This window comes from Pleurodeles waltl, chromosome 9 (genome assembly GCF_031143425.1).
Source record: "Pleurodeles waltl isolate 20211129_DDA chromosome 9, aPleWal1.hap1.20221129, whole genome shotgun sequence".
NCBI classification, from domain to species: Eukaryota; Metazoa; Chordata; class Amphibia; order Caudata; family Salamandridae; genus Pleurodeles; species Pleurodeles waltl.
In genome coordinates, this window is record NC_090448.1 from 889,763,813 (window position 1) to 889,791,613 (window position 27,801).

Here is a 27,801-nt window from a genome sequence, read left to right on the forward strand (position 1 = left end):
CCCAGGTGGCTTCCGAGGTTTTCAGGAACAAGGAGCAGGATTTTTATCTGAGCTGGAAATAAGAGGGCATATTTCAGCCCCTCCTTGCGGCGTTTCTTCTTCACAGACTAGTAGGGTGCACGCCGCCGCTGTACTTCTAGTGTGTAGTCTGGGAATAATTAAGCTGTTGCATTGGTCACTTTAATAGGTGATGAGCTCTGTGTCATCCGCAACAAGTGGTCACAATCACGATAATTTAGGATCCAGGCCACTAGGGGCAGGGGTGGCGCCCCCAGGGGCCGACGGCACACAGGGACCCTGTGAGCTCTCTCAACAACAAATATGGGCAAAGACCTTCGGGCGCGACAGATGAATGGAGCCACTCCTCAATAAACTGAGTTGGATTAGTTCCTTCTTCACCTTCTGGCAGGCCCACTATCCTTACCTTATTTCGACGTGCTCGGCCTTCAGCACCTTCTGCGCGGTCATGTAGCCATTTGATACAACGCTGGAGGTCCACCAGGTTGTCCGAGTTCCCCAGTGGCTGAACTATTTCTTTGTGCTTGGTAAGCCCCAGAGTCCGCTGAGTGGGACGGGCCACCTTGTTGTGACGCATCGTTCTCGTGAGTTTTTCTCTCTTTACCGACTGGCCTGGCAGCACCTCCCCCTCTGATTCTCACTGTGCCTTTCGTTCAGGTGCCCTACTTCAGAGAGGCTGGCGCAGATTCTACTGTAGGATCTGGATCGATGATGCATTGCAGCAGCACCCAATCAATGTCCTAGCCATCAGTCAGAATCTCACTTCATTTAGATCAGGCCGGGGGCCCAACCAGCCACTTCGCCCACCCCTTTATGGGTATCAATTGCAGTCCTTTTGTCTTCCTTTTAGAGATACTATTGTCAACTTCCCCACAATCAGGCCCCTCCGCAGTCCCCAGTCTCATGGGGCTCCGCTCTGACTCAGCGTGTCACCAGGGGGCACCAGTTCCCTTATGGGACCCAAATTCTCAAGTCTGATCACTTCTGTGGGAGCTGCATCGCTTTTTTGAGTTATTATCCCGGGGGCACTCCGTGGCCCCAGACCGGGTGTCTTTCTCCCCTGAGCCCGCCTCCTTCAATGCCACCTCGTACTCCAGCAGGCTCAATGTGGGTCACATTGTCCTCCTACTTTTCCTTCCCAATGGCAGGGGGGAAGAGGAAGGTCCATGGATGCAGCCAGGCGGTTCCGGAATCAGCTGGGTCCTAAGGATCACCAGGCATCGCAGGCACACCTGTCCACTGCTCTCCCCCTTGGCACAGGGCCCAACCTGGTCTCAGCACCTGCACTCACTGGAGCATTGTAGGGTTGCCTCGGTCTCTGCCCAGTGGGAGAACGCTGCAGCTCCTATATGCCCCACCACCGGAGCCGGCTGTAATCCGCCGGAGGAGTCAGTTGGCTGCGAGAGGGCTGGGCATGGTCGTCTCCTAAACTGCCGCCCCAGCCCGCGTGCGCCGTGCTGCTCTTGTCTGTGGGCGACCGGAGTCTGGGCGTCAGGGCCAAGCCATGAGGGACCCCGAGGGCTCTCCCCAATCCCCACCAGTCGCTTCCCCCTGCTCCAGCTGAGCAGGGCGAGTTTCCAGGACTGGTCTGCAGGATTACTCAGGACTCCCGGGCGGGTCTCGGGAGCTCCGTAACTACGCGTCCGCCATCTTTGGCACCTGGCCACACACCCCTCACCACAGTGTTATGAGAAAATAGTCTACCTTAAGATTTATAATGTGGTGGCCATTTCTATCAATGCAGTTTCAAAATGTATTTATTGATATAACTAAAGTAACAAAAATACCGTCAAACCTATTACAGTACTTTTCACGACCAGCGTATTTACGAAACAATAAATAGAAAAGTATAAGTAACAATTTAATATGTCTGACAGATATGAACAAATCTATACAGTATTGTTCTTCATTTTCCGCTGTTTGAAACACCTCCCACCAGAAACATTTCATACTTCCCTTCAAAAAGACATTGGACAAACACCAGCTCCCCTTCCCCCCACTGCACACCCCTTAGAGAATTTTTATTGAATCCAGATAAATAATTTATTGTTTTTCTGACACATTATTTCATGCAGTGAAAATAGGTCGTTCACCCAAATTTCAACTTTAGGTTTATAAATTGTCTGCCAAAAACTTCCAAGCCACGGTCAGGGTCTAGAAAATGAAATATGCTTATCTGTGTGCGGAGACAAAAAGTGCCTCCTGATGTAACCGAGAAAGAGAAGCCAAGAACTTATTAGCTAGTCAGTCACTGACCCCAAAGCATCATTTAAAGCTTAGTGGACCGGACTGGCTCCAGAACAGCTGATGTATTGGAGGCAAGTTCTTTGCATCCCCAGCTGTAGTTAGCCCAGCAAATGAAAAGTTCCTCTGTGTCAGACCACATTTTCCTCCCTAAACTGACTCTTGCATCTGCCTGGAGCTATTTGGAGACAGGCTTGCCAACACATATGTTGTTTCAGAAACAGCCCCCGCCCCCACAATGCGAAGTCCAAATACAGAAAAAATACCTAACTAATATCTACCACATGATGGAAGTTGACTCCCAGTGCCTTTGGTGAGCATTTGCAGGCTGTTTCTGGAAGTGAAAAAAATATTGATTTGGCAGTTGTGAACTTAAAAGATGGCAGTAGAAATTATGTGAATGGGATCACTCTAAAAATCCTCATACACCGACCCGTCAGCATAGGGGTTGTCCTGATAGCTGAAAATTATGTCTACACGAAATCTAAATAAAGTAGGGCAGCTGAAAAGAGGGTGCATTGGACATCATCACCAAATGTGCATCAACAAGTCTGATTATTTCCATCCAAAGCTGACCTCAATTTAACCACCTTATAACAGCAGAATAAACCATACTAATTCAACCCATCGTTTGACAGCCAAGAACCAATGATAGTTGAAGAAAAATGACTCATGTCTGTCAGATTCCATCTCATCTCAGCTAAAACTGTTAATTAAAGGAGTGGAACCGGACACAGTTGAATGCATTTCCCCATAAACAAATCACTAGCGATCCAAACCTTGCAATATAAAACTTCCTATTACTATGTGTATTAGGGCTCAACTCGAAAGATACGCTGAATAAATATAACTATCACAGTTCAGTAATTGAGGAGAAAGATCTTTCCTATAACAAAGAAATCATTAACTTGTGCTAGGATCATCTAAGTGTGTTTCTTTGTCATGTGTATGGCTTCATAAATTGAACTATCATGCAAGGCATGCTAATTTACTAATTTACAGATTAGTTTCAGTTGTGGGAGATAGTGCAGCAATAGGACTGATACACGGGCAGGTCTGGAGAGCCACAGCCTCCCAATTTAATGTCAGATTTCCGTATGCCACAAAATAATGTATATTGTCTCCCAGTCTTGTGTGGGAAATCTCAGGGCAGGATGTATGCAGCCAATCACATACAGTATCATAGGCATGAAAAAATGCACCTTATTCGTGTCAGTGCCACATTTGTTGAAAGCTAATTTTACTCCATAATTCTACATTGATTTACCCATCTGTCACAGTATTCCTTAATTATTTGAAAACACGTCTTTAAATGTAACTTGTGATAGAGTATTTAGTGTGTGCACACTTTTTATTCCTAAATATTTAATTGAGGTCTCAAACTATTTTATAATAAATTTATCACCTTGCCCTTCCAAGGATGATTATACTCTCAGATGAACTGTAAGACATGGCTTAGATGAAAGTTTCAGAACATCAGTGTCATAGGACAGTCTTATATATACAGTACATTCGTAATCCCATGGTCAGTACCTGAAAGTGGCCCATCAAGGTTTAGGGAAGTAGCAAAAGAGTGTAGGGCAAGTCAAGTAGGATTGGAAAGAGACTTTGTCCCTGACATGCCTTTGCAAACAAAGCATATAAAATAAGAAGCCATTGATGGCAATATAAGTCCTTGCATTACTGTGCATGGTAGATGTTATGAGGCCTGCTTCAAAATGAAAATGTAAAAGCAAGGGTGAAAATTTACATTTCTACTTATTTATACAATGTTTTCAATTAATGTACATTCCCAGAAGTATGCATGGAAAGCTGTGTCGACTGCAGGTTTCCATTCTTTCTATCAGGAATCAAACACACAAAAGGGGATGGGAGGAATCCTTATGAACATTTTAAATCACTGGTAATCTCTCTGGGTTGTATTGGAGCACATTATGTCCCCCTCCAGAATGGAAATCAAGCAGTAGAGCAGGAACATTTTCAGCGTGGGGGTGCTGCCACCAATGGGATGTCAGTGAAGCCATACCGTTTGTGAAAAATTCAAGTGTTACACAAAGTGTAGCAAATGAGCCACACCCATTGTGCAGAAAAATGGTGGTCAAATAGTGTATATTTTGGTTCATATTGTCCAAAACAAATGAATAAATAATGCTGCGCTTGGGTACTGCTTTTACATATAATAGTGTCCATTGAAATGACCATTGCATTTGCATCTGTCATGCAGTTTTACTGCTAAACCTATGTTGTACACTCCCAAGGAAGTTCTGAAATCGGCTTCTGTGTATATTTATCATGTGTGCATTATGCATGGAAATATGTTGGTTTTAATAAATTAATTAAATGTTAGTTCTCATCATACCGCAAAATTACAAAAAATATGCCTCATTTGAGTGTTTCTTGTTGCTGACGTGTTTTGAAATAGTTGTTAATTTCATATATAACTATTTACATTGTGTTGTGTTGGAAAACATTTGAAGTCCTGCAGTTTTGTACTTCATACTTCCTGTACTCCAGCAAGATTGTCACTTAGTTCTCATTACAAAATTCCCTCACTTTAGAGTCAAGGAAAGGAAAAGTAAACACCATTCTTCATGCAGTAGTTTACCAGAAGATATTGCATGACACTTAAAGGCCTTCTTACGTATCATTCCATTTTGACCCTCAGCAGGGTCATTTTAGGGGTGCTGCAACACCTACCAGACCCCTACTCCCATCCTCCATTAACACCAGTAACCATAGACCAAATGTAGAATTATTAGGTCTCCTCAGTCAGGTATTGCTAGTCTCCTGTTGCGCAGCCAGCAAGGAACCCACATTGATGCAAGAAAACAAACAAAAGGTTGTGTGATGAATGCTTGCAAATAATTGAAACCACGAGCAATCACTGAATAGCATTTCAGCAAATCATTTTTCTACCGCTGTGCCATTCTAGACATCGGCTCGCTTTATGAAAATCAGTGTTGAACCTTTACTTCTTGGGCACACCTGGACCTGCCGGGTAATGAACACACGCCCCTCCACACCGTTTTCGATATTTATTGGCCTATAGTTCATGGGCTTCTATTTCCCCCAGGGATGAAATCTAGAAAAATAGATTTCAGCTACGGTCAAATGCAGTCTGCTGGGCAACTGTACATTTTGTTCTCCACTGGGAAAATATTTTTCCTTTAGTGGAAGCTATTTTCCTGCACCCTCACCAAATGGGATGATCTGTTCCTCTTCCCATCTTAGAAGGGTGGTCATGCCAGACTTTGCCTGGAGTAACTTTTTCACTATTCTCAGAATGATAATGGGCCATGTCCGAAATTGTGAAACACATGTTTGTGGCCATTTACTAACTTACTAGGCAAACATGCTTTGTAGGCCCCCCAACCCCTGTATGGGTTTTGCAGCTGCACATTTCTCTGCACTTGTGTGAGAATCCCCTCTTTTTCAAACATCTTTCTGTGTGGCTTAGACTTGTTTGTTAGGATCCCTTGATTTGAATATGGCGCTGGTATTATCAGCGTAGTATGTGTTGGCATTATAATGTTTTTTCCGATGGATATATCTACCTGTAGATTTTTCATCTTTTGAATATACCCCAAGCACCAGCATTGTACGTAAATGTTTCTTCTCAGCTCTCCCTCGTCGACGATAACATCATAATGCCATGGCTCCACACGTGACTCTGTATTATGTCATTGGACCCTCAGGGCGCCCTCGTCGGTGTGATGGTGACAGTTTTCTGTTTTCTATGTCTTCGACGCATAACATTTTTCTCTTATTCTCTCTATAGAGGTATCTGTTGGCGACATTTTATTGGGGTCGCTACCCTGTCCCAGGAAACAATGTCTCCAGCTAGGAAGTCTGGCTTTAAGCCCTGCAGAGAGTGTGAGGGTTAGATGTCTGCCTTTGGTGTCTTAGCTTGGACCACGAGGTCAACGTCTGCTCCTGAAGCCAGAAAATGAATCCCATGGCCTTGAAGGAAAGAGAGGCGAAGCTCTTCATGGCAAAGGTGAGAAAGGAAAAGAGGGGTTGTGGAAAGTCTCAACCTCATTCAGAGTCACCGTCTCGTCATTCCTCAAGGTCATCTAAGAGGAAGCATAAGAAGAAGCAGTGTCATGGTTCCTGGCGCCAATCTCCAGGAGATGGGTCAGTGACGTCAGTGTCTCCATGTTAGAGGTAGAAGGAGAGGTCCCGGACTTCACCTCCAGTAGCCTGTCCGGCATCACCTTTGAGTCCTGCGGTGCCTCCGACTTCTCCTGGGTGCTCTGATCCAGAGATTCGGTTCCTCCTTCTAATATTCCTCCGCCTCCTCAACAGGAGCCAGAGTATCCAGCTTTCCCTGCTCCTGAACTGACCCTTCCAGCTTTTTAAATTCAATGTATTGCATTTTCAATAGCGCATTGACTGCATCTGGTTCGCCCGGTGGCCCTATGAGTCAGATGTCGTATTCGCTGGGAGGTTTTCTGGTGCAGTATCAGCAGGTGCTGTTCCTACCATTTATGCAATGGCCCAGGTACCCTGGTCTCCTCTGACATCTAGAAAGGTGACTCCTTTAACAGTTGATACTCGGCAGGAGTCATTGATGCCGGTTGCACCCTCTCTGGCATCAGATGGCCCTGTGTCGGTGCTGCATCGTTCAACTGCAGTTCCAGTTGGTTCTACTGCGCAGGTGTTGGAGTCTCAGGTACCGTTAATGACATCACCAGCACTGGTGCAGACTTCTGTGGAACCGGGGCGGAAGTCGATGCACAGATCTCATTCAGAAACTCAGCAGGTTCTGGAGGAGGAGCAGTATTTTTATGAACAACAAGATCCTGATTTGGAGGAAGGGGAAATAGTGTTGCTTGATCTGGAGTTTGCTGGCCTGAATGTCGCAAGTGGCTTGGACACTACTCCAGAATGGGAGTTGATGTCACCGAAAGGCATGCTCCTCCTGAGGTCACGACATATCATGCAGTGATAAGAAAGGTGGCAGAAATGTTGGAGTTGCCTCTTCCTTCAACTGAACTTAAGCCTAATTTGGTAATTGAGGTGCTACATTCTGCTCCTCTGTATCTGAACCATTGGTACCTTTTAATAAGGCTTTATCTGAGCCTGTGTTGAATGTTTGGCAGAGGTTTTGGTCTGCCCCTGCAGTGTTTCAGCCCATAGCTGGAAGGTCCCAGACTGCTCTGAGGGATCTGTTGTTTTTAAGTGCTTATCCTTCACATGAAGGCTTGGTAATACAGGCTTCCTGTTCATCAAAGTTGACTCCAGGATCCTTTCCAACTTCCCCAGCTGACAGGGTATCTAAGAAAATGGAGCAGTCTGCAAAGAAAGTATTTTCTTCAGGGAGTATGACTCTAAATTCAACCAACGCTTCTTGTCTCGTGGGCCTCTATATTCATGCCTTGATGGAGTTTGCATGAACAGTGATACCAAAGCTGCCGGCTGATGTGCAAAGACACATTGCAGAACTGTTAAATGATAGCCAGGCAGCAGCAAGACAAGTCATTCAGTCAGGCCTGGACACAGCTGATTCTGTGGCTAGAGTGATGAGGATCTCAAGTGCTACAAGAAGGCGCGCGTGGCTGAGAGTGTCTGGATTCTCACCTGATGTGCAGGCCACTCTGATGGATCTGCACTTCGATGGCGCAAGGCCATTTGGTGCATAAGCTGAGTTTGCCTTGGAGGAATTCAAGGATTGGGAAGTCTTTGGACCTAAAATCACAACCTAGAGACTATAGATCATTTCGTAGGTTCTGGAGGTTTGGCTGGAACTACTCCTTTTATGGCAGGCAGTGGTTCCAGGAGCATCGGCCGCAACCCTCCAATCTGCTCTGTTAATCTTATTGAGGGCGTGGCAAGGCCAGAATATAGGGAGCTGCCTATCAGCCTTCCTTCTCCTCTTCATCTTCCTTGCCTATCAGCCTTCCTCCTCCACTTCATCTTCATCTTCCTCCCCGACCAATGTAACAGGAAAGCAGCCCCAATTTTGCCAACTTGTTGCGTGCTTTGCCAGTGGGAGGGAGGTTGTCCCATTTTCTAGCACAGTGGAGGTCTATAGCATCAGACCTGTGGGTTTTGAGTATAGTAGAAAATGAGTATGCCCTACCCTTATCTCCCCAACATGTTTTTTCTTCAGAAGAGCATCTTCTGCTCCTTCAACAGGAGGTTCAAATCCTACTTCATAAGGGTGCAGTAGAGTTGGTTCCAGTGCAGGAACAGGGTCAAGGATGCTACTCACAGTGCTTCCTGATTCCCAAAAAGGATGGTTGTTTCCAGGTGATCCTCAACCTCAGTATTTTGAACTGGTTACTCAAGCGGGAAAAGTTAAAGATGCTGACTCTTGCACAGGTACTTCTTTCACTGGAGAAGAAAGACTGGATGTTCTTGATCGATTTGCAGGATGTGTTTTTTCACATCCCCATTCTGCAATTGCATAGGAAGTATCTCTGTATCACAGTGGGGTCTCAACATTATCAGTTTGTGGTCTTTTTTTGGTCTTACATCCGCGCCTCAAATCTTCATGAAGGTGATGGCTGTGCTTGCAGCGCATCTCAGAAGGTGGGGAATGTCACTATTCCCTTACCCAGATGATTGGTTAATCAGAGCCAAGACTTCAGAGTTGGTGTTGCACTACTTGCAGTTTACAGCACAGTTGTTCAACCTGGGCTTTTCCATTAACATGCCCACATCTCACCTAGAGCCCTCTCAGCAAAGGGCAGTTCTGGACACTACAGTGAATCATGCCTACGCTCCTCCTCAGAGGATCCTGGACATTCAGTCTATGATTCTGATGTTTCAGAATTGACCAATAATTTCAGTTCTAAAGGTCTTGTGCCTGCTAGGTCTGATGGCTTTCTGCATTGTTGGTCACCCATGCCTGCTGGCATTAGGTGGCCCTCCAGTGGTGTCTTCGCAAGCAGCGGTTTTAACTCAATGGGAATCTCAAAAAGTCGGTCAGGATCTCCAGAGATGCTGCAGCAGATCTTCAATGGTGTGGTGTCTTTGGCAATCTGGATCAAGTGAAGCTGTTTCACCCTCTGCTATCAGTGGCCACAGTGATAATGTATGCCTCCACTCTAGGATGGGAAGCTCATCTGGAGGATCTGGAGATCAAAGAAGTTTGGTCTCCAGAAGAAAGACTGTTTCATATCTATTTGAATTGCGGCCGATATGTCTGGCTCTCAAGGTCTTCCTCCCTTCCATTTCTGGTCAAGCGGTGCAGGTCGTAACAGACAATACTACCACAATGTGGTACATAAAAAAAGGTAGGAGTAGGGATGTATCTTGTCTGCAGAGAAGCTCTACGACTCTTGTCCTGCGCTCAAGAACATCAGATTTGCATCACTTGAGAGAACATGCACTGCCCATCATACACCAGCCTCCAGTATCTGATGCAGAGAGCACTGGAGGACGTGTTTAAACTGAACTGGGGCTCCCAGCTGTTTTACACGTTTCCCCCATACCCTTGATTCTGCAAGTTCGAAGGAAGATTTACCAAGACTGGGCCCAAGTCATATTAATAGCCCTGTACTGGCCTTGAAGGGTGTAGTACACAGATTTTCTACACCTTTCACTGTGCCTTCCGCTTCATCTCCCTCACAGGGCAGACATCCTCTCACAGTCTCAGGGGCATGTTCTACACCCCAACCTCCAGAGCTTGCGCCTACATGCTTGGAGATTGAATGGGGCAACCTAAGATCTTTTTCTCTTCCCCCTGATGTGGTGGATGTTATTTTATCAGCCAGAAGGCACTCCATCAAGTCTGTTTATTCTGGCAGGTGGGCTAGGTTTGTAACGTGGTGTGAAGAATATTTGATTGACCCTCTAAAAGCCCATTTATCTGACATTTTGTGATTTGCGTTTTCCCTGGCGCAAGAAGGTTGTGCAGTTGCAACAGTTGGCTATTTGTCTGGCTTTTCGGCTTTCCTTTGTTTATCCGATCAACCTTCTCTAAGTCATCTATAGTATTAATGTTTATTAAGGGACTTATTAACAAATACCCCCTCACTCCGTTTATCATGCCTCAGTGGGAGCTTAATTTAGAACTAACTTACCTTATGTTTACTCTGTTTGAACCCTTACACAGTTGTACTTTGAGACTACTTAATTTCAAAATTATTTTTCTGGTCGCCATAATGTTGGCCAGAAGTGTTAGTGCATTGCAGACATTGAGAATTAGCCCTCCCTTCACAACTTTTTATGCAGATAAGTTGGTACTGAGAATCAGGGCTGCTTTCCTGTCAAAGGTGGTTGTTCCTTTTCACTTGGGCCACTCTATCTCCTTTTGTACTTTATATCCTTCTCCACATTCATCCAAAGAGGAGGAAAGGCATTATCATTAGGACCCTAAAAGGGCTATCAGCTTTTGTGTGGACAGAACTCGTGATCTCCGGCAGGATAATCAGCTGTTTGTTGGCTATATTGGCAAGATGAAAGGAAGAGCAGTGCATACCATGTACTTTTGTGCATATCTGCAGATTGAAACATGTTGTTGCATTTGTGGTGTGGGTTTCACAAGTTCGCCTGAAAGGCACAAAAAAAGTAGGTGGAACTGACATCAGCATGCTGATAAGGGATTGTTATGGCTCCGATGACGACATACAGAGTCACATGCAGAGCCATGGCATTTTGACATCCTCGTCGACGTGGGAGAGCTGAGAAGAAATGTTTCTGTGTTATGCTCGTGCACTGGGGATATGAAGGTGAGGAATCCAGAGGTAGATACTGTATCCACTAGAATAAGCACAACTGAAGGTATGTAACTTATTCTTAGGGCTGCGATTGGGTCTCAGCTCTGATTGATGTTTACTAAAAATGGCCACATTCCCCATTGTACGAGTCATGAAATGGCAATACATTACTATGATCTGTTCTTCAGTGTACAGAATTGGTAGGCTTTGTAAGTGTGTCACTGAAGGTGGGTTCCAGTTACTTGTTCTAGTCTAGTATTCCAAAGCACATTTGAGGTCATTTTCATGAACATGATCCTGCACCATACTCAACGGATCTGTGGTGCACAAAATGTAATAAAAACAATATATCGCTGAGTGGCATGAGGGTCTGCAATTTACCAATTATACTTCTTAAGGCTATAAACAACCATAATCAGTATTGACAGGTTCAGATGATCCACTGGCTAGTCTGTTCGAGAGAGAGCAATTACAAGACTTATTAAATCACATTTCAGCTCTGATTTGATGATGTTAGTGGATCCTCCCAAGAATTTGTTGGTGTGATTACATTAGTTTGCTTTTGGTATTGTGCTGAAACATTGTGATTAACGTTCTCTGCCGCTCCTTTCTTAATACCATGTGACAGTCACAGAATGTTTACTTTTTACCTGCAGGTTGCCAGCGGTGTCTATACCTTCGAGCATCCGATGTCTCCCTTTCTCTTAATGTATCTCACCATCACTTTTAGTCACTCTCGTTTTCCGTTTTCTCTCTCTTGCTGCATCTTCCGTTATTTATCTTTTTCATAAAGCCCCAACTACCTATCAAGCTCTTGAGAGCATCCCTTACTCTCACTTCTTGTGAAGCCTCCCTTATTCTCACTCTACTTTTCCCTTCTGTTCTTTTCCCGTTGAAAAATGTGTTCAGAAATGCTGTAAACTTGGTGCATTTAACATTATATTTTACGAATAGCATTGAAATACAGTTATTATTAAGAATGTTATGCAATGAGAAATGGCCCCCAGTTCTTTTTCAAAACTTACAGGCAAGATGCCTCTTACTTCCCCTCCTTTTCCAATGTTCTCTCTTGTAAATAGAAGTACTTGAATGTAATGGTACTCCTGTTTCATAATCTCTCGTAATGTCAGAACTGCCAGTTAGACAGTTCTTAGGTGCTCAGAAAGACGACCCCAACTTCCGATGCAGGGCTGTGACAGATTTACACAGCGTTTGCACTAATTTTAAAAGCCCGGGGTATCGGAGAGATAGTACAAATATACATATATATATATATATATATATATATATATATATATATATATATATATATACACAACTGATTGTTTTAGATTATAGATAACGAAATCACTTCACGAGTGTCATAAAGTAGCACCACAAAAGTACCCTCGACCACCAAAATAATGAATCAGAACTTCACAATCTATATTATCTTGGATTTTCACACAAAACAGGAGTAAAGTATGTTATAAAAAACCACCCATTTTGCTCTGCACCTTTTTTTTCCTCATAGACTTATGTCTTCAGTACATAGACTGGAATTTCCGCATGCCAAATTTACCAAAACCGATGGTACTGGTAACTCCGTCGGTGGGAAAACCCTGTATTTGACCCTGTTGATTCACTAGGAAATTAGGTTTTACTGGGAAATCCGTAATTCCAAGTTCAGTTCCCCCAGTAATTCTTCTTCTTTTGGTGGACTTTCACCTGAAGATCTTTGAGTGAAAGTTACGATATCCCTGGTGTGCCAGCAAATCCCACAATTCTGATGGGGCTGGTAAGTGCTGTTAACGGCCCTATCAGAATTAGGAGCCTTCTCATAATGAGGGCCCAGGGTTTGTAGCTTGATTTAGAATTGCTGCTCAGTTTCAATGTGCTTGTAAAGCTTGGCCTCTGTGAGATGTGCACCCTTCCTAAGAGGTACCACAAACATGCTAGCTTTCCTTGATGTGCGCCTGGGGATTTTTAGAAATCACAGCAAGTTATATAATAATAACTACGGCAGTGTTATTTCTGATGTTTTTTAATAATCAGGCCCAATGCTGATATTTCTTATGAAGGTAAAGGCTAAAATGTTCTTATGAAGCTAAGGGCAAACCTTGTCTGCGCATTCTCAGCATGTCTGTTTCTCTGCATTAGATGCTCCTACACCCATCAGACCTAATCATTATTTTCTCTAGAAACCTGTCTGATGGCTCTTGGATACTACTAGAAACCTTTCCAGGGTTATTGGTCTTTCCAGATACCCAAATCTAGTGTTGATGAGATGTATTCTTTAAAGGTATTCTGCATGGTTGTTAGCGCTCACGTTATCTTATATACCTAATAAGATTACCTTCCTTCAATCCAACAATTTGCTATTAACTGTTAATTTATATTTTGCTTGTTTCTCCCTGGGTGAAGTACTTCACATTATTTTATTCCATTTGATAACATTTTGACCTTTCTGATTTTCTTTTTGTTTATTTTTTATTTTAGAAGCATATGCACATTCAATTCACAATTTTGCACAATCAGTCATGAATAAGAAGCCTCAAATATATATTTTAGGACTAATGTCCACAGCTTGTTCAGCTGTTCCATCATACCATTAGTTCTACACATACCAGAGCTGAACAGGACAAATCAGTGATAGAGTGGGTTTTCCATAAATAAGGCAGGGCCATCGCCACTTAAGGTCAGACAAGATTATTGACAGTATTATCTTTGCCACTGTAAGAACTCTCACTTAATACTTGATTAGACGAGGGGCATCATCTTATAATACCTAATTCCAGTGTGCCATTCAGATATACTTCTTCAGTTATCCCTGATCTTGGAAGAGGTAGTCAAAGTATTCTAGACCTGGCTGACCATACAACGTGAGGGCAAACTTGTAGCTTTGTTTTTTTATTAGCCTCAAGGCATCTTGATTTCTAGGCTTGCATTCTTTCAATAAAGGCTGCACATGCAAGTTATAAGAGTCATCGGGAAAAGATGGCAACTTGGCAAGTATTGTGCTTCTGAAGACTGGGCCACCCTCGTTCAATAAACTCTTTGCACAGTCATATTTCAATTGACGTTTAACTTTATTCTGCTAGTGAACAGGTGTAATTGAATCTCTGTCCATTGTGGGTCGGGGTGAGATTCTGCCTTGCTTGGCAATGAAATGGAATATGTGACTGAAATTGGATATGTGAAGCAACAATGGCATAAAGGATTCCTTGGTTTGTAGGTTTTTTCGGTCAAAAATAAAAATTCACCAATGTTTTCTGATCTGGAGGACAGACCAACATTCCCCGAGTTTTCTGAGTGTGTCACCTTTAGACATGTTCTCCCTACACCTACTCTTAAGAATCATAGCCCTGAGTTACTCCACCTGTAACCTTCAGGCGTGAAGGCGTTTAATAAACACCCTTTTATCGTGGTGAGGTAATTCCATCTGTTCTTTAGCCACCCCACAGAACCCATGTACATGAATATTTTTACCGATTTAAAAAAGTCAAGATCGAACAGTTCGACATCATGACGTCAGTCCATCATAATACCTATGCTTTTACAAAAGCAAGTTATCTTATTGGTCTCTATCTCATAACCCAAGGATTGATGTGATCTTTATGAATAGTAGCTCCCACAAAATGCCAAAAAGATGGGAAGTGAATCTGTCCCCTCACTGGCGTGAATCCAATTCTAACATCACAAGATTATATTTAATCAGCAGACTTCTAGACTAATACCTCTCTTTCTTATGTTATGATCTGATTTTCACTGGAACTAAGACAATTCTTCCTATTTTTATTGTAGTGTACCAGCAATTCTTTACTTTGGGTATCATTTGGATGCATAACGTTTCAAATACCTAAGAAGACCAGGCTACTACCTGATCATTCAAAACCTACATGTTCCTCCAGTTTTGGAGAGAAGCTGTGGCCTACTGGCCCAATGGCCACAGCTGCCGGCCTTGGAATGGGGAATCCACGTTTGAGGCCTCGTGGTGGCTCAAGATCCTGTGATTCTGATCAAATCACTAAAACTTCACATGCCTATAAAATGAATCTGACATTGTGTAATATAACCTGGTGCTCATGTAAAACACTCCAGGACCCTGGGCCACGTTTGTACTGTGTAAAACTTCCAAAACAACCTCTGTCTTCTATTTTTGATCCGAAGGGCTCCAGCTCTTCAACTCTTGGTTGCTGCAGGGTGGATTTAGTGCTGGGGAAATGTTCAAAATATAGCATATTATTACCTCTGCTCAATATTCATGGCTTGAAAAGGTTGACAGTGAGAGTGAACCTCGTAGGTTACACATGCCTACCCATTCAGGATATATATGAGAGGACGGAATATACACAATTAACTGACAGGGCTGGCTTCAGCGCTGGTTGCGCCCGTTGGGACAGTCTTTTTTGGCACCCCTCATGACCCCCTTCTCCATGAATTCCCTCACTTACACCCTCAAACAGTCCCCCTTATCTCTCCATAGCCCCTCGTCAGACATAGATTTCATTTTTTATAGTGCTACTCATAGGTCACTAATACTAATGTTCTGTGCTATGCAAGGGACACATTCTTTATAGCAGGCACATTTACCCCACGCGCTACTTCATGATGAGTCAAAACTGCCACTAGACAAAATTGGATCTCTCATCATTAGGAGCATTCATCACCAGTGTTATCTTGAGATTTGTATTGTTGCCTGAAAACTGCTGGACGCACTTTTAAACCAATAGTTTTTTTAAACACAGCGCCCCCCCCCCACCAAAGTCAGTGCCAGTTGTGGCTGCACTTTTCGTGCCACCCTGAAGCCGACCTTGAATACTGACATCCACCTTCTGAAAATGGGCATTGAAACAACCTTTTTGAGGTCAGGGTAAACCGAGCATGGCTGATGGAATATGCATAATGGGACAAACATCTAATTTGTTACTGTTTATTCCAGAGGTCGCCACATATCTATATATATATATATATATATCTCTCTCTCTCTCTCTCTCTCTCTCTCTCTCTCTCTCTCTCTCTCTCTCTCTCTCCCTCCCTCTCCCTCTCCCTCTCCCTCTCCCTCCCTCTCTCTCTCTCTCTCTCTCTCTCTCCCTCTCTCCCTCTCTCCCTCTCTCTCTCTCTCTCTCTCTCTCTCTCTCTCTCCCTCTCCCTCTCCCTCTCTCCCCCTCTGTGTATTTTATACTCTCCCTCTCTCCCCCTCTGTGTATTTTATAATCCCACTGTTTTATGCCAAGGGCACACTATCATTTGGTTAGACCATGCAAATACGTAATTTAATAAATACATGACTTAAGATATGGACTTTTAATTCAATTATACGTGCTGTGGTATACTGGGAAACTGGTGTGTGTTTGAATATATAAATAACTGCTGATGTAGACAGGAAGAAAGTCTTGCTTCAGTGCTCAATTAGAATAATAAATGCAGTGCACTGTGTGCTAACAATAGTTTTCCTATCTCTTTGCAGCTTATTCCAATGTGGCTCCCGATGATTCAATCAAACCTCAAGGTAGATTTTGTTTTACCCTCTATGCCCATTTAATACTTTGTATCAATATGCATGCACTGAAATATTTTAAAACGAGGTGTAGAATAGATTCTGTTTTCATTTGCATTTTATTTTATTAAAACAAATTGAGATGATTAGCCAGTCAAGGTGAACCACATGTAGCCAATCATAGAGCATCATAATTTACCAGTCTGATTACATCATATGATATGTTTAGCTAATCTCTGATATTGTTTCTTTTTTTTTTGCGTCTTTACCGGTAACTTTAAGTTGTGCCTTAGAGTGCACACAGGAACAGATAAATTATATGATCTTTTTAATTTTTGTGCCCCTAATATTTTAATCAGACCTATACACAGTAAGTTTATCTTGTGTGGTAGTCTATAAATTCTGGGTCTGATTGAAACAGTGGTGACATTTAAAAGATTGATAAGATTAGCTTGATTTCAAAGGGTAGAGGAAAGGGAGATTGAGGGGGTCTTTGAGACTTTGTTGGGTGGCCTTCGAGCCTGCCAGGTGAGCCGGAGCCTTTGTCCTCTCCCCCTCTGGAAAATAATTGCCCTCCAAATCAGAAGATCTCTCCCAACCAGTTTGTGATTTAAGTCCTCAGCTGAGACACCAATATGGGGGTTCTACTGAAGGCATTGAACTTTGTTCAGGGGGCTCCACATTTCTTTCTCCTGCTCAGCGATGTATGTTGGCTTTTAAAAAATAAACTCCCAGAGCAGGAGCTGAAAACATGAAAATGAAAAAAGCAATGGCCCAGATGAGAGGAGTTTTCTCCTTGCGCCTTGGGGGCCAGTGTTTGCTTTCTCATCCCAGGAAGAAGCCAGGCAGGGAAATAGGGTGGTGGTTTCCTTGCCCTATAAAGGACAAAAGATCCGTCACTATCAGTACGACCTCGTGGCCCAGCAGCAGCAGACAGGCTGCCTGGTCAAGGGTTTCCACCAGAGCTAGGTGAGGCTCCGCCAATGGAGTCCCAGCATTTCCCAATTGTACTAAATAGAGTGGAATACACGTTTGGTGCTGCAGGAGCACTGCCAATTTACTTTGGTGAGCTGTTCAAAACTCTAAGTAATTACTGAGTCTCCAAGTTGGGCATTGTTTTGCACATATGCAATGGTTAAAATCAAGAAGCTTGATCATCACTAATCTCTTCATTTTGTTTTCATGGTTTTTCTTAGTACGTAGATGATCCCAAATCGCACTTCTTTCCGAAAGCTGCTTGCTCAGTGTAAAACATATCTATCTACACTGGGCTAGAAATTAACTTGATTATCCGCATTCTGTTTATGATGAGTGCGACATTTACATTGTATTTTGTTCATTTAGGTTTGCATCACTGGTTATTTCACCACCTGGTGTTTTTTATGTGCATGGGAGAGAGAGAAAACACTTGGCCCTCACAACTCTATGATTATTGACATATTTCTGTATTTCTTTCTCAGTGTTATGTCTGTATTTCTGACAAACACGTATTAACTAGAGTGTACTTATATGTTTCATATTGGTGCAAAATCGTTTCTCCCTCGGTTGGTGTCTACAAATTTTTATTTTGCACAGTTACCAAAGATAATGATGCACGTTATTCTCTTAAATTTAATGCAAATGCAAGTTTTGTTCCAAATACAATTTACTGTAGTAATGTAATCTGTGTTGGCAGCCTATATAATGTGCCTTGCTCGTGTCGAAAACGTTGCCTTCCAGAGAGTAAATATGTGAGATGTGTGTACCACACTAAGTAAACAGCAGCACAGTTTTAAAAAACGCGGAAAGTTCAAGATCATGTTTAGCAAAAAAAAAAAGAAAAAATAACATAAAAAACACTAAACTTAGGAATAACTGTCAATTCTTTACATGATTAACTAAAACAAGCAGATACAGTTGTTGTTTCAAAACATTAATCCTGGAGTACTACATCTAAAGGGTTAACTAAAAGGTTGAAATACACCAAGAATCTTCACTTTGCACCCTTAGCTGAAGGGTGTTTACAGAGGCTGGTCAGGTAGATGAAGTCCGTTATTTGGGCTCTCCATGCTTCATCTCTTGTTTTTGCTCCCTTTTGTCTATGTAGAGTTATGTTCAAGTAGTAGTCATAATTGCTACTACGTTTTTCAGGTTAGATGCACATAAAGGTTTCTTCTTGTTGGAACTTAGTTGTGGATTCAAGGGTTCCAGTCCCCTTGAAAACAGCCATAAGGTCTATCACAAATTTGAAGGTCTCACACAGTCCTCCCAGCACACAATTTAACTTCATCCTTTGAAATAGTCAGGTGGTTCTGCACCTTCAAAATACTCTTGGACCCGATGCATCTGAAGACAAGTTCCACTTGTAAGAAGAAAGCTGCCATTATCAGGATTGACTCAGATATACATGTGGACCATCATGGGAACCTCAGTACCCCAATTCTTTCACGTGGGCTCTGCAGGGCAGTGACACAGAGTTAAAGAGCTAGGCACAGCTCTTTTTCTTTGTTCCTCTGGAAATGGAAGCTAGGGAGCAATCATCCAGCACAGCAGACAACAAACTATTTGTCTTCTGCCAGGATAGATCTAAAGTGAAAGAAATCCAGGCAACAATTTACAAATGGAGAAATAGATTTCTATTGCTAAGTGATGTTTGTACACACCTAATATGTTCGGAATGTGCCCACACTCTACACTCATACATTTGTTACAATTTCTTTGTAGTATCTGGTTGGATTCATTACCTTGCAGCACAACAATTCTCTACCATGCCTTGTGACTAAGGAGTTATCTCCTGCCCTCTATCATTACCACCACTTGGCAGTTCAGCTTAGTCCACTTTACAGGCATGGATATTCCCTGGATGTGTAGACTGACAACTTCTTGAAGGGTCCTAGCTGATAGCTGAGCTATTCTCTAGCAAATGTCAGGGTAGCAAGGCACATGCCAGACACTCCCTTCTTTTGAGGGTTTTGACTGCATTTTTTAGGCACTCAGCTGGCAGATGACATAGACCGGGCTGTTTAAAGTATGAAGTCCCTTTTTTAATAAACCTTATTTACTTCAGTATTGGAACTTTCATAGATTCACATGCTTGAATCATTCCCCTTCGTCGTGATGGGAGACCCCAGTACAATTACACAAGTAGTGTTGAAATATATTAACACAAGGGCCCTAGGCCTCTTCAATTTAATAGTCTATCATAGTCATTTTAAGAAAAAGGACCAAACTTGAGCATCCAGCAATCAGACGACACCACCCTCTAGAATCCCCCTGAGAGAACCTCCAGCACCTCAGATTTTCTACCGCACGTCGTGCTAGGGAGTCTACTCAGAGCTCTGCTCTTTCTTCACACCTTTTGATTAACTTGAAGCTATTTTTTCTCTGCTAAAACTTGTTTTGATTGTTTGGGGGTTTACACATACAACATGTCTGACAAGAAGCAGAAGGATATATTCAGAAATTGCAAAACTTGTGGTAAGAAAAGACTACCTTCTAAAGACCCTCATCAGGATTGTATATACTGCCTCTATCCAGACCACTCTGCCCAGGACTGTAAGTTTTGTCATACTTTTTCCTCTAAGACTCTTAAGGATGGAGAAGGCAGATTATTGATTTGGCTGCAGAAACTTAAGTACAGAGATAATCTAGTCTCTGATTCTGATAGTGATGACTCTTTAACATCCAAAAAGTAATCAAAAAGGCTGAGGTCAGATACAAGATCTCCTTCCCAACAATCAAGAAAAGCCCACAAAAAGACTGCCTCAGGGTCTTACAAGGGCCACAGCTCCTCTACCTCACCTCATAAATCTTCCAGGAAAGGGGAGAGAGGTCATGCCAGCAGTTCTGAAAGGCATAAGAAGTCATCCTCTGTACCACCATCTGTGCCTTTCAAAAGGCCCTCATCTACGTCTGCAGCTGAGAATGTACCGTCGACGACGGACTCATCGTCGACGAGACCGTCGGTGAGTGCTTTTCCACCATTGACGACGACTTCCACTCTTCCACCGTCAACGACAGTTGTGACGACTACATCGTCGATGACGAGTGCCCCACCATCGACGACGGCAGTAACAACGGTATCTGCTTTACGATCATCGACGACCCCGTAGACGATAGACTCTTCGTTAAGGCTGTTGACGATCAAGATCTCCATGCGTTCATCGTCGACGACTCCACTGTCGACGAAGACTATACCTTCGCCGTCGACAACACCGTCGACGAGGGAAAAACAGCATAAAAAACAAGAAAGACTTACCCCAAAGTACACCTCACCTAGTAAGATGACCCCTCTCATACCAGTTCACTTGTTAGAGGGGGATGAAGAGTCAGACGATGAGGGCCCATTTGGAACAGCCCATAGCCCTTCTCAATTGAACGCCAAATATCAGGACGAAGACGAATATGATGAAACTATGACCCTCAGTGCTATAGAGGAGATCAACAATATCAGGAAGGGGCATACATTCCAACCTCATTGCTATCTGACCTCCGTTCTATGCTGGCAGATTACAGTAGGCGTTTTTCCTCCTCAAGGGGAGCAGCCTCCTCCATCGCCCGTGTCTGGGGTTACTACTCCACGTCAGAGACCGACCTCTTTGCCACTAACAAATGTAGCCACGCCGGATATGACTTTACTTCAGGACACTGACATGTCGGAAGGGGATCAGGAAGAAGGGGAGCTCCTTGACACTCATTCGAGTGGGATGAATACATCATTCCAGCTCCTCCTCCTTCCCAATCAAAGGTGGATTCCCCTCCAGACGACATCAGGGGATTTCATAATATTCTGGAGAGAGCAGCTAAGCCTTTCACTTTACCAATGCCGTCAAAGCAAACAGATTGCTTCCTATATGATTTTAAAGAGCCTTTCTAGAAATCTGTATGCTCTATTCCACTGGTCAGCTATTTATGGGAAGAAGGGTTAAAAGTAATGCACAGCCCCGATGTTGTCACAGCAGTACTGCCCCAACTAGACAAGAAATACAAGGCACCAGAGGATCCCCCAGCATGTCTAATTGGTCATCCTCATCCGGACCCGGTGGTGGCCCAGGCGGCACAGAGGAAGTCCAAGAATCCGTCTGCTCCAATTTCTGCACCTCCAGACAGAGAGGGTAGATGGCTAAACAATATTGGAAAGAGGCTCTCGTCGATGGCTAGCCTATTGATAAGAGATGCTAACTCCCTAACGGTGTTAGCCAGGTATGACAGACAGCTATGGGCAGGCATAGCCCCGCATATTGACCAGTTGCCAGAAGATGGAAGATCAGAGGCAAGGAAGACGTTGCAGGAAGGTCAGCGCGCATCAGCAGAACTCATAGACTGTGCAATGGACATAGCCACAACTGCATTTCGCCAGTTCACATGTGTGGCTGTACTTAGGAGGCAAGGCTAGCTTAAGGCTACATCATTCCGGTCTAAGGTACAGAATAAGATTTTAGACCTACCTTTCGATGGCCAAGCATTATTTGGTAAACATATTGATGAGACTTTACAATCTATCAAATCCGACACGGATACTGCACAATCGTTAGGGACTCTCCAGTTCTGGAAGCCTTCCTTTTGAGCTAGAGGACGTGGACTGTCTTCATATAGAGGAGGCTATCAGCAATATAGACACTCAACCTATCCTTCCTCCTCTCAGCAGTTCTGTCAATACTACCCACAAAGACAACCACCACAAGCAGCTTATGGTAGATCTGGCACCAGGGGACGCTCAACTCGCCCTTCTAAGGACTCAGCTCGTAGAGCCTGATATATCCAGGGCTCCGGCTACATCCAACCCTCCTCCTCTGGTTTTAGGTGGAAAGATATCCCTGTTTCTCAAGCAATGGCAAGTCATCCCATCAGACAAGTGGGTCCTCAAATTAGTGAAACAGGGCCACACTCTGGAGTTTATCCAACTACCTCCCTCCAATCCTCCTCACAGGGTCCCAGCAAGGTATCCAGAACAGCTCAAGAGGGAGATCAGCAAGATGCTGCTCAAAGGAGCTATAGAGAAAGTACTTCTGTCACAGCAAGGAAAGGGGTTTTATTCCAGGTTCTTGCTCATTCACAAGAAGTGGAAGGACTGGAGGCCGATCCTCGACCTAAGAGAACTAAACGTCTACTTAAAAAAGCAGTCGTTCCGCATGATAAGCCTACAGGATGTCCTTCTGTGACTGAACCGGGGAGATTTCATGTCTACACTAGACCTAAAAGACGCATATTTCCACATTCCCATCCACCCAACCCACGGACAGTACCTGAAATTCATGGTAGCCGGAAGCCATTTTCAATTTCGTGTCCTCCCTTTTGGCCTAAAGTCAGCTCCCAGGATATTTACCAAATGCCTAGCGCCAATTGCAGCTTTCCTCAGGAGGAGAAAACAACAGATATTCCCATACTTCGACGATTGGCTGATAAAAGCAAACACCTACACAGGAGCGTGCAGGTCAACAAGAAGGTGCGTTTCTTTACTCAACAGTTTAGGCCTCACCATCAACTAGGAGAAGTCCAAACCTCTACCATCATGCAGCATTACCTTTTTAAGGGCAAACCTGGGCACTCAATCCACCATGGCGTGTCCCACAGTAGAGAGACAACAGAAGTTACTGACTCTAGCAAAGTCAATACAGAGAAGAAACTCCGTTTTAGTTCGCCCTTTCAAATCCTTGTTGAGCATGATGTCGTCATGCATACCTCTGGTTCCTCTCTGCAGACTAAAAATGCGACAGCTACAGGAGCAACTCAACCTTCAATGGCTCCAGATTTTGGGAAGCTTCAAAGATCGGATAAGTATAACCACAGCAATGGTCAAAGCTCTGGCATGGTGGTCTCAAAAGCAGCATCTGCCTGTCGGCTTTTCCTTTCTACATCGTCCGGCTCTGTGGACTATCACTAGAGACGCCTCTCTGGAAGGCTGGGGAGCCGTTTTACAAGATCTGCAAGTAAGTGGCAAGTGGCCACTAGAGTTGAGGGCGATGCACATCAATCTACTAGAGCTCAGAGCAGTTTATTTCGCTTTGCAGGCTTTTCTTCCAAAGATAGCGGGATCAGACGTGGTAATAAGAACAGACAACACCACTACGATGCATTACCTCAACAAACAAGGAGGCACAAAATCTCTCACACTCTCTAGGGAAGCCCCAAAAATTGGGAATTGGGCCTCGCAGCAAGGCATCAGACTCACAGCGGTCCATCTGCCGGGGATAGACAACAAGATAGCGGACTCACTCAGCAGACAAAGATCGAGCTGCCACGAATGGGAGCTGGACCAGTCCACAGTGGATTACATTTTTTCCAGTGGGGAACGCCAACAATCGACCTGTTCGCCAGCAAGCGGAACGCCAAATGCCAGTACTTCGCAAGCTGGCATCACCAAAAGAGATCTTGGGGGAATGCGTTTTCCATAGCTTGGTCAGGCATCTTTGCGTACAACTTTCCTCCATTTCCATTTATCCCAAGAGTCCTCACGAAGATGAAGGCAGAGCCGTGCACCCTGACATTGATAGCTCCGTACTGGTCTCGCCAACACTGGTTTGCAGAGCTTCTTCTTCTATCAAGGAAGCCTCACATTCCACTGGAACCGTCACTGCACTTACTAACAATGAACAATGGGCAAATATCACACCCAGATCCTCACTCAATGCGATTGTCAACATGGCTCCTGAGCACAGGGAGTTGCACATCTGAATATCCCACAGGAATGTGGGAGCATTTTGTCCAGTGCTAGAGCAGATAGCACTGATAAGGCTTACTCTTGCAAATGGAAAAGATTTTGTTTCTGGTGTCACCAGTGGCAAATTGATCCACTACCCTCACCACCGGAACAATTGTTTCCTTATTTATTGAATTTAGCGCAATCAGGCCTGGCGCATTCCTCTATACGGGTGCATCTGGCGGCAATAGCATCATACAGGCGCTCAGACTTCTCTCCTTCGCTGTATTCCTCTAGATTAATCAAACGGTTTTTTAAAGGACTTTTCAGGGTCTTTCCTCCATTCAGGCCTCCTCCTTCCTCGTGGAACCTGAATATTGTTCTAGCACAGTTAATGAAGCATCCGTTTGAACTGGTCCATCAAGCGTCTCTGAAATTCCTTTCTTGGAAGGTTGCTTTACTGGTGGCTCTCACATAAGCCAGACGGGTCAGTGAGACACAGGCCCTCTCCATACAGGAGCCGTTCTTGCAGATCAAACAAGACAAAATACTGCTACGCACAAACCTGCATTTCATCCCGAAGGTCTCTTCGGATTTCCACATGAACGAGCCATTAGTTTTTAAAACCTTTTTTCCACACCCATCTACTCCTGCGGAAAGAGCATTACACTCCTTAGGCATTAAGAGATGTGTTGAATTCTACCTGGACAGAACTAAGTCCTTTCGCCGCTCCAATCAATTTTTCATAGCTTACAGTGCACCCAGACGAGGTCAACCGCTCTCCAAGCAGAGTATAGCCATGGATCTCTTCAGCCATTCGATTCTGCCATCAAGCACTGCATTCATCGGTCCGTGCTCACTCTACGCGGGCAGTCTCTTATTCAGCAGCCCTGTTTGCGGGGGTTCCCCTGCAAGACATTTGCAGAGCAGCGACATGGAAAAGATGTCATACATTTACAAGAGATTACTGCTTGGAAGCAATATCTCAGGGAGAGGTAGCAGTGGGTCAGGCAGTCTTCAGGAACCTCTTCAGGTGAAGGTGAGCCATCTCTTTCATCCCTCCATCCTAGATCAGGTATGCACATTGTTTATGTCTGTTATTTTTGGATACGGGTCCCAATGCTTTGCATGTTAAAAAAAAAAAAAAAGAAGAGAAAAGAGAGAGAAGTAAGGATTGGGTTACCAGACAATATTTAGTTTGAAGTATTGCTTTATCTATGTATTGTATACGCAGGTGTTTTGTGACATACATGACTACAATGTTCCAATGTGCATAAGTACTGCTCTCTCCTCTGATTCAAGCATGTGAATCTATGAAAGTTCCAATACTGGAGTATGAAAATTAGTTACTTACCTGTAACTATAATTCTCCAGTATTGGAATCTTTAATAGATTCACATGCAACCCACCCGCCTTCCCGGAGAAGCTCACTTTCATCTCTCTCTCTCTCTCTCTCTCTCTCTCTCTTTCTATTCCTATTCCTATCCTTAATGCACTTGTGCTTGGAAAATCCGAGGTGCTGGAGCTTCTCTCATGAGGATTCTAGAGGGTGGTGTCGCCTGATTGGTGGATGCTCAAGTTTGGTCCTTTTTCTTAAAATGACTATGATAGACTATTAAATTGAAGAGTCCTAGGGCCCTTGTGTTAATATATTTCAACACTACCTGTGTAATTGTACTGGGGGCTCCCATCTCGACGACGGGGAATGATTCAAAACATGTGAATCTATGAAAGATTCCAATACTGGAGAACTACAGTTACAGGTAAGTAACTAATTTTCTTATGAAGTTATCAAGTTAACACACATATAACCATGTACTTTCTGACCCACTGTCAATACAACATATGATATTGTACATATAGTATAAACCAATGTGTATCTCATGGAAAGAAGCAACAACCAACAGTATCTACACACAGTAGTGATGAGATAAGCAGGTGGGGTCAGTGGCAGTTCCCGTACAGTGTTCTTGGCTTCTCACAGATGTGATTTATGCAACAACTGGCCCTCAGTTATCTGCAGATTTGGATGCGTTAGGCATGAGATTCCAGTACTGCTCCTGTTGTTCGTGGCAATATACTACATCAGTGATCCAGTCCCACTGTAAAGGGAGCACTCTGCACTTGGCTAGCAGGAGTACCATTGCCATGAGGTTGTGAGAGGTAATAGGGATATCATAGACACAGTCCAACAGCACAACCAAGGGCAACTTACAGACGTGGCAATCCATGATGCTATGAGTTCTGTCAAATCCAACAGCCAACTTGGTAGCAATCCATGTGCATCCCAGGCAAGGTGTGGAAATTCTGGGGGTGATTCTAACTTCGGCAGGCGGCGGAGGCCGCCAAAAGGCCGCCCGCCAGCCCAGGGCAAATCAGCCTTCCCACGAGGACGCCGGCTCAGAATTGAGCCGGCGTAGTGGGAAGGTGCGACGGGTGCAGTGGCACCCGTCGCGTATTTCAGTGTCTGCATAGCATTGGCATGGGCACTGCAGGGGCCCCCAGGGGCCCCGCGGCACCCCCTACCGCCATCCTGTTCCTGGCGGAAGTCCCGCCAGGAACAGGATGGCGGTAGGGGGTGTCAGAATCCCCATGGCGGCGGAGCGCGCTCCGCCGCCATGGAGGATTCTGCAGGGCAGCGGGAAACCGGCGGGAGACCGCCGGTTTCCCGAATCTGACCGCGGCCGAACCGCCGCGGTCAGAATGCCCTGCGGGGCACCGCCGGTCTGTCGGCGGTGCTCCCGCCAACTCTGGCCCCGGCGGTCTCTGACCGCCGGGGTCAGAATGACCCCCTCTGTGTCTGGTCTGTGGCATCTCTTACAGCTGGTGTCTCCAGTGAGGTCCATTCTATGGCAAGACACTGGGGTATGGTAGAATATATGTAGGAATTAGATGTGAATTAGGCAAAATCAATAATTAGGCAAGAGGGCCGCAGTCTGGGAGCAGCATTATTTCCACTGTTCTCAGTGGGTGAAGGAGTAAGATTTCTTTGCCATTAAAACACAGAGTCACACAAGGGCCTCAGCCTGGATAGTTGCATTGAGACAGATAATGAGTTTCGTAGTGAATTGAGACTGAAGCAGCAGCTCCAGTGCAGCCAAAGATGCCAGGGATCCCGGGAAGGAGTCATGTAGTATCTAACATGTGGCCCTAAGTCTGTAAGATGGTAACGAGCCAAGAGGTGTGCTGTGGGGGCGTTCAGAGATTGTGATGGGATTAAGTGTCTGTCTGGGTATAGATCCCTAAATTAGGTCAATCTGAGCCATTTTAGTGATAGGCAGACTTTGTGCTCTGACATGAGAGGCAGAGCCAGGTTTTGTAGTGTATCACATCTGTGAACAAGGAAGGGAGCCCTGTTTATTTCCACAGTTGGCCCCAGGCCCATACTGTGCATTTGGTAGTGTCAATAGCTTGGCTCTGGCATTGAGAAGGGGAGCAAACTGTAGTATTAAGTGGTCAGGATGCAGCATTGCTTGTTTCAATAGTAACATGTGGTGGAAATGGTGTGCGTGGTACCAAAAGTGAGCAAATTGTTTCTGGACATAGTTGTAATATAGTTCTTAGTCAGGAGTGCAGCGCCCTCCCTGGTCAAAATTGGGAGCATGAGTACTTCTCAGGAAAGCCTGGGTTGTTTGTTCACCCAGACAAGGCTTATGAGTTTGGAGCAGAAGTGGCTGAGGGCCTGGTAAGGCAAACTGGCACATTTATGAATAAATAAACGAATTTAGGGAGATCAATTATTTCTGTGAGGGCAATTCATCCTGCTGTAGATACTG

At 44.3% G+C, this 27,801-nt stretch overlaps 1 protein-coding gene across 1 annotated transcript in view; it reads left to right on the forward strand.

The window, feature by feature from the left end:
• The window catches only part of UNC79 (unc-79 homolog, NALCN channel complex subunit), a 770,017-nt gene that overhangs the window by 715,851 nt on the left and 26,365 nt on the right, over positions 1–27,801 (forward strand). The window contains exon 51 of the mRNA XM_069208227.1: positions 16,378–16,419. Within this exon, the coding sequence (XP_069064328.1) occupies positions 16,378–16,419 (42 nt within the window). The remainder of the gene's footprint in view (positions 1–16,377; positions 16,420–27,801) is intronic.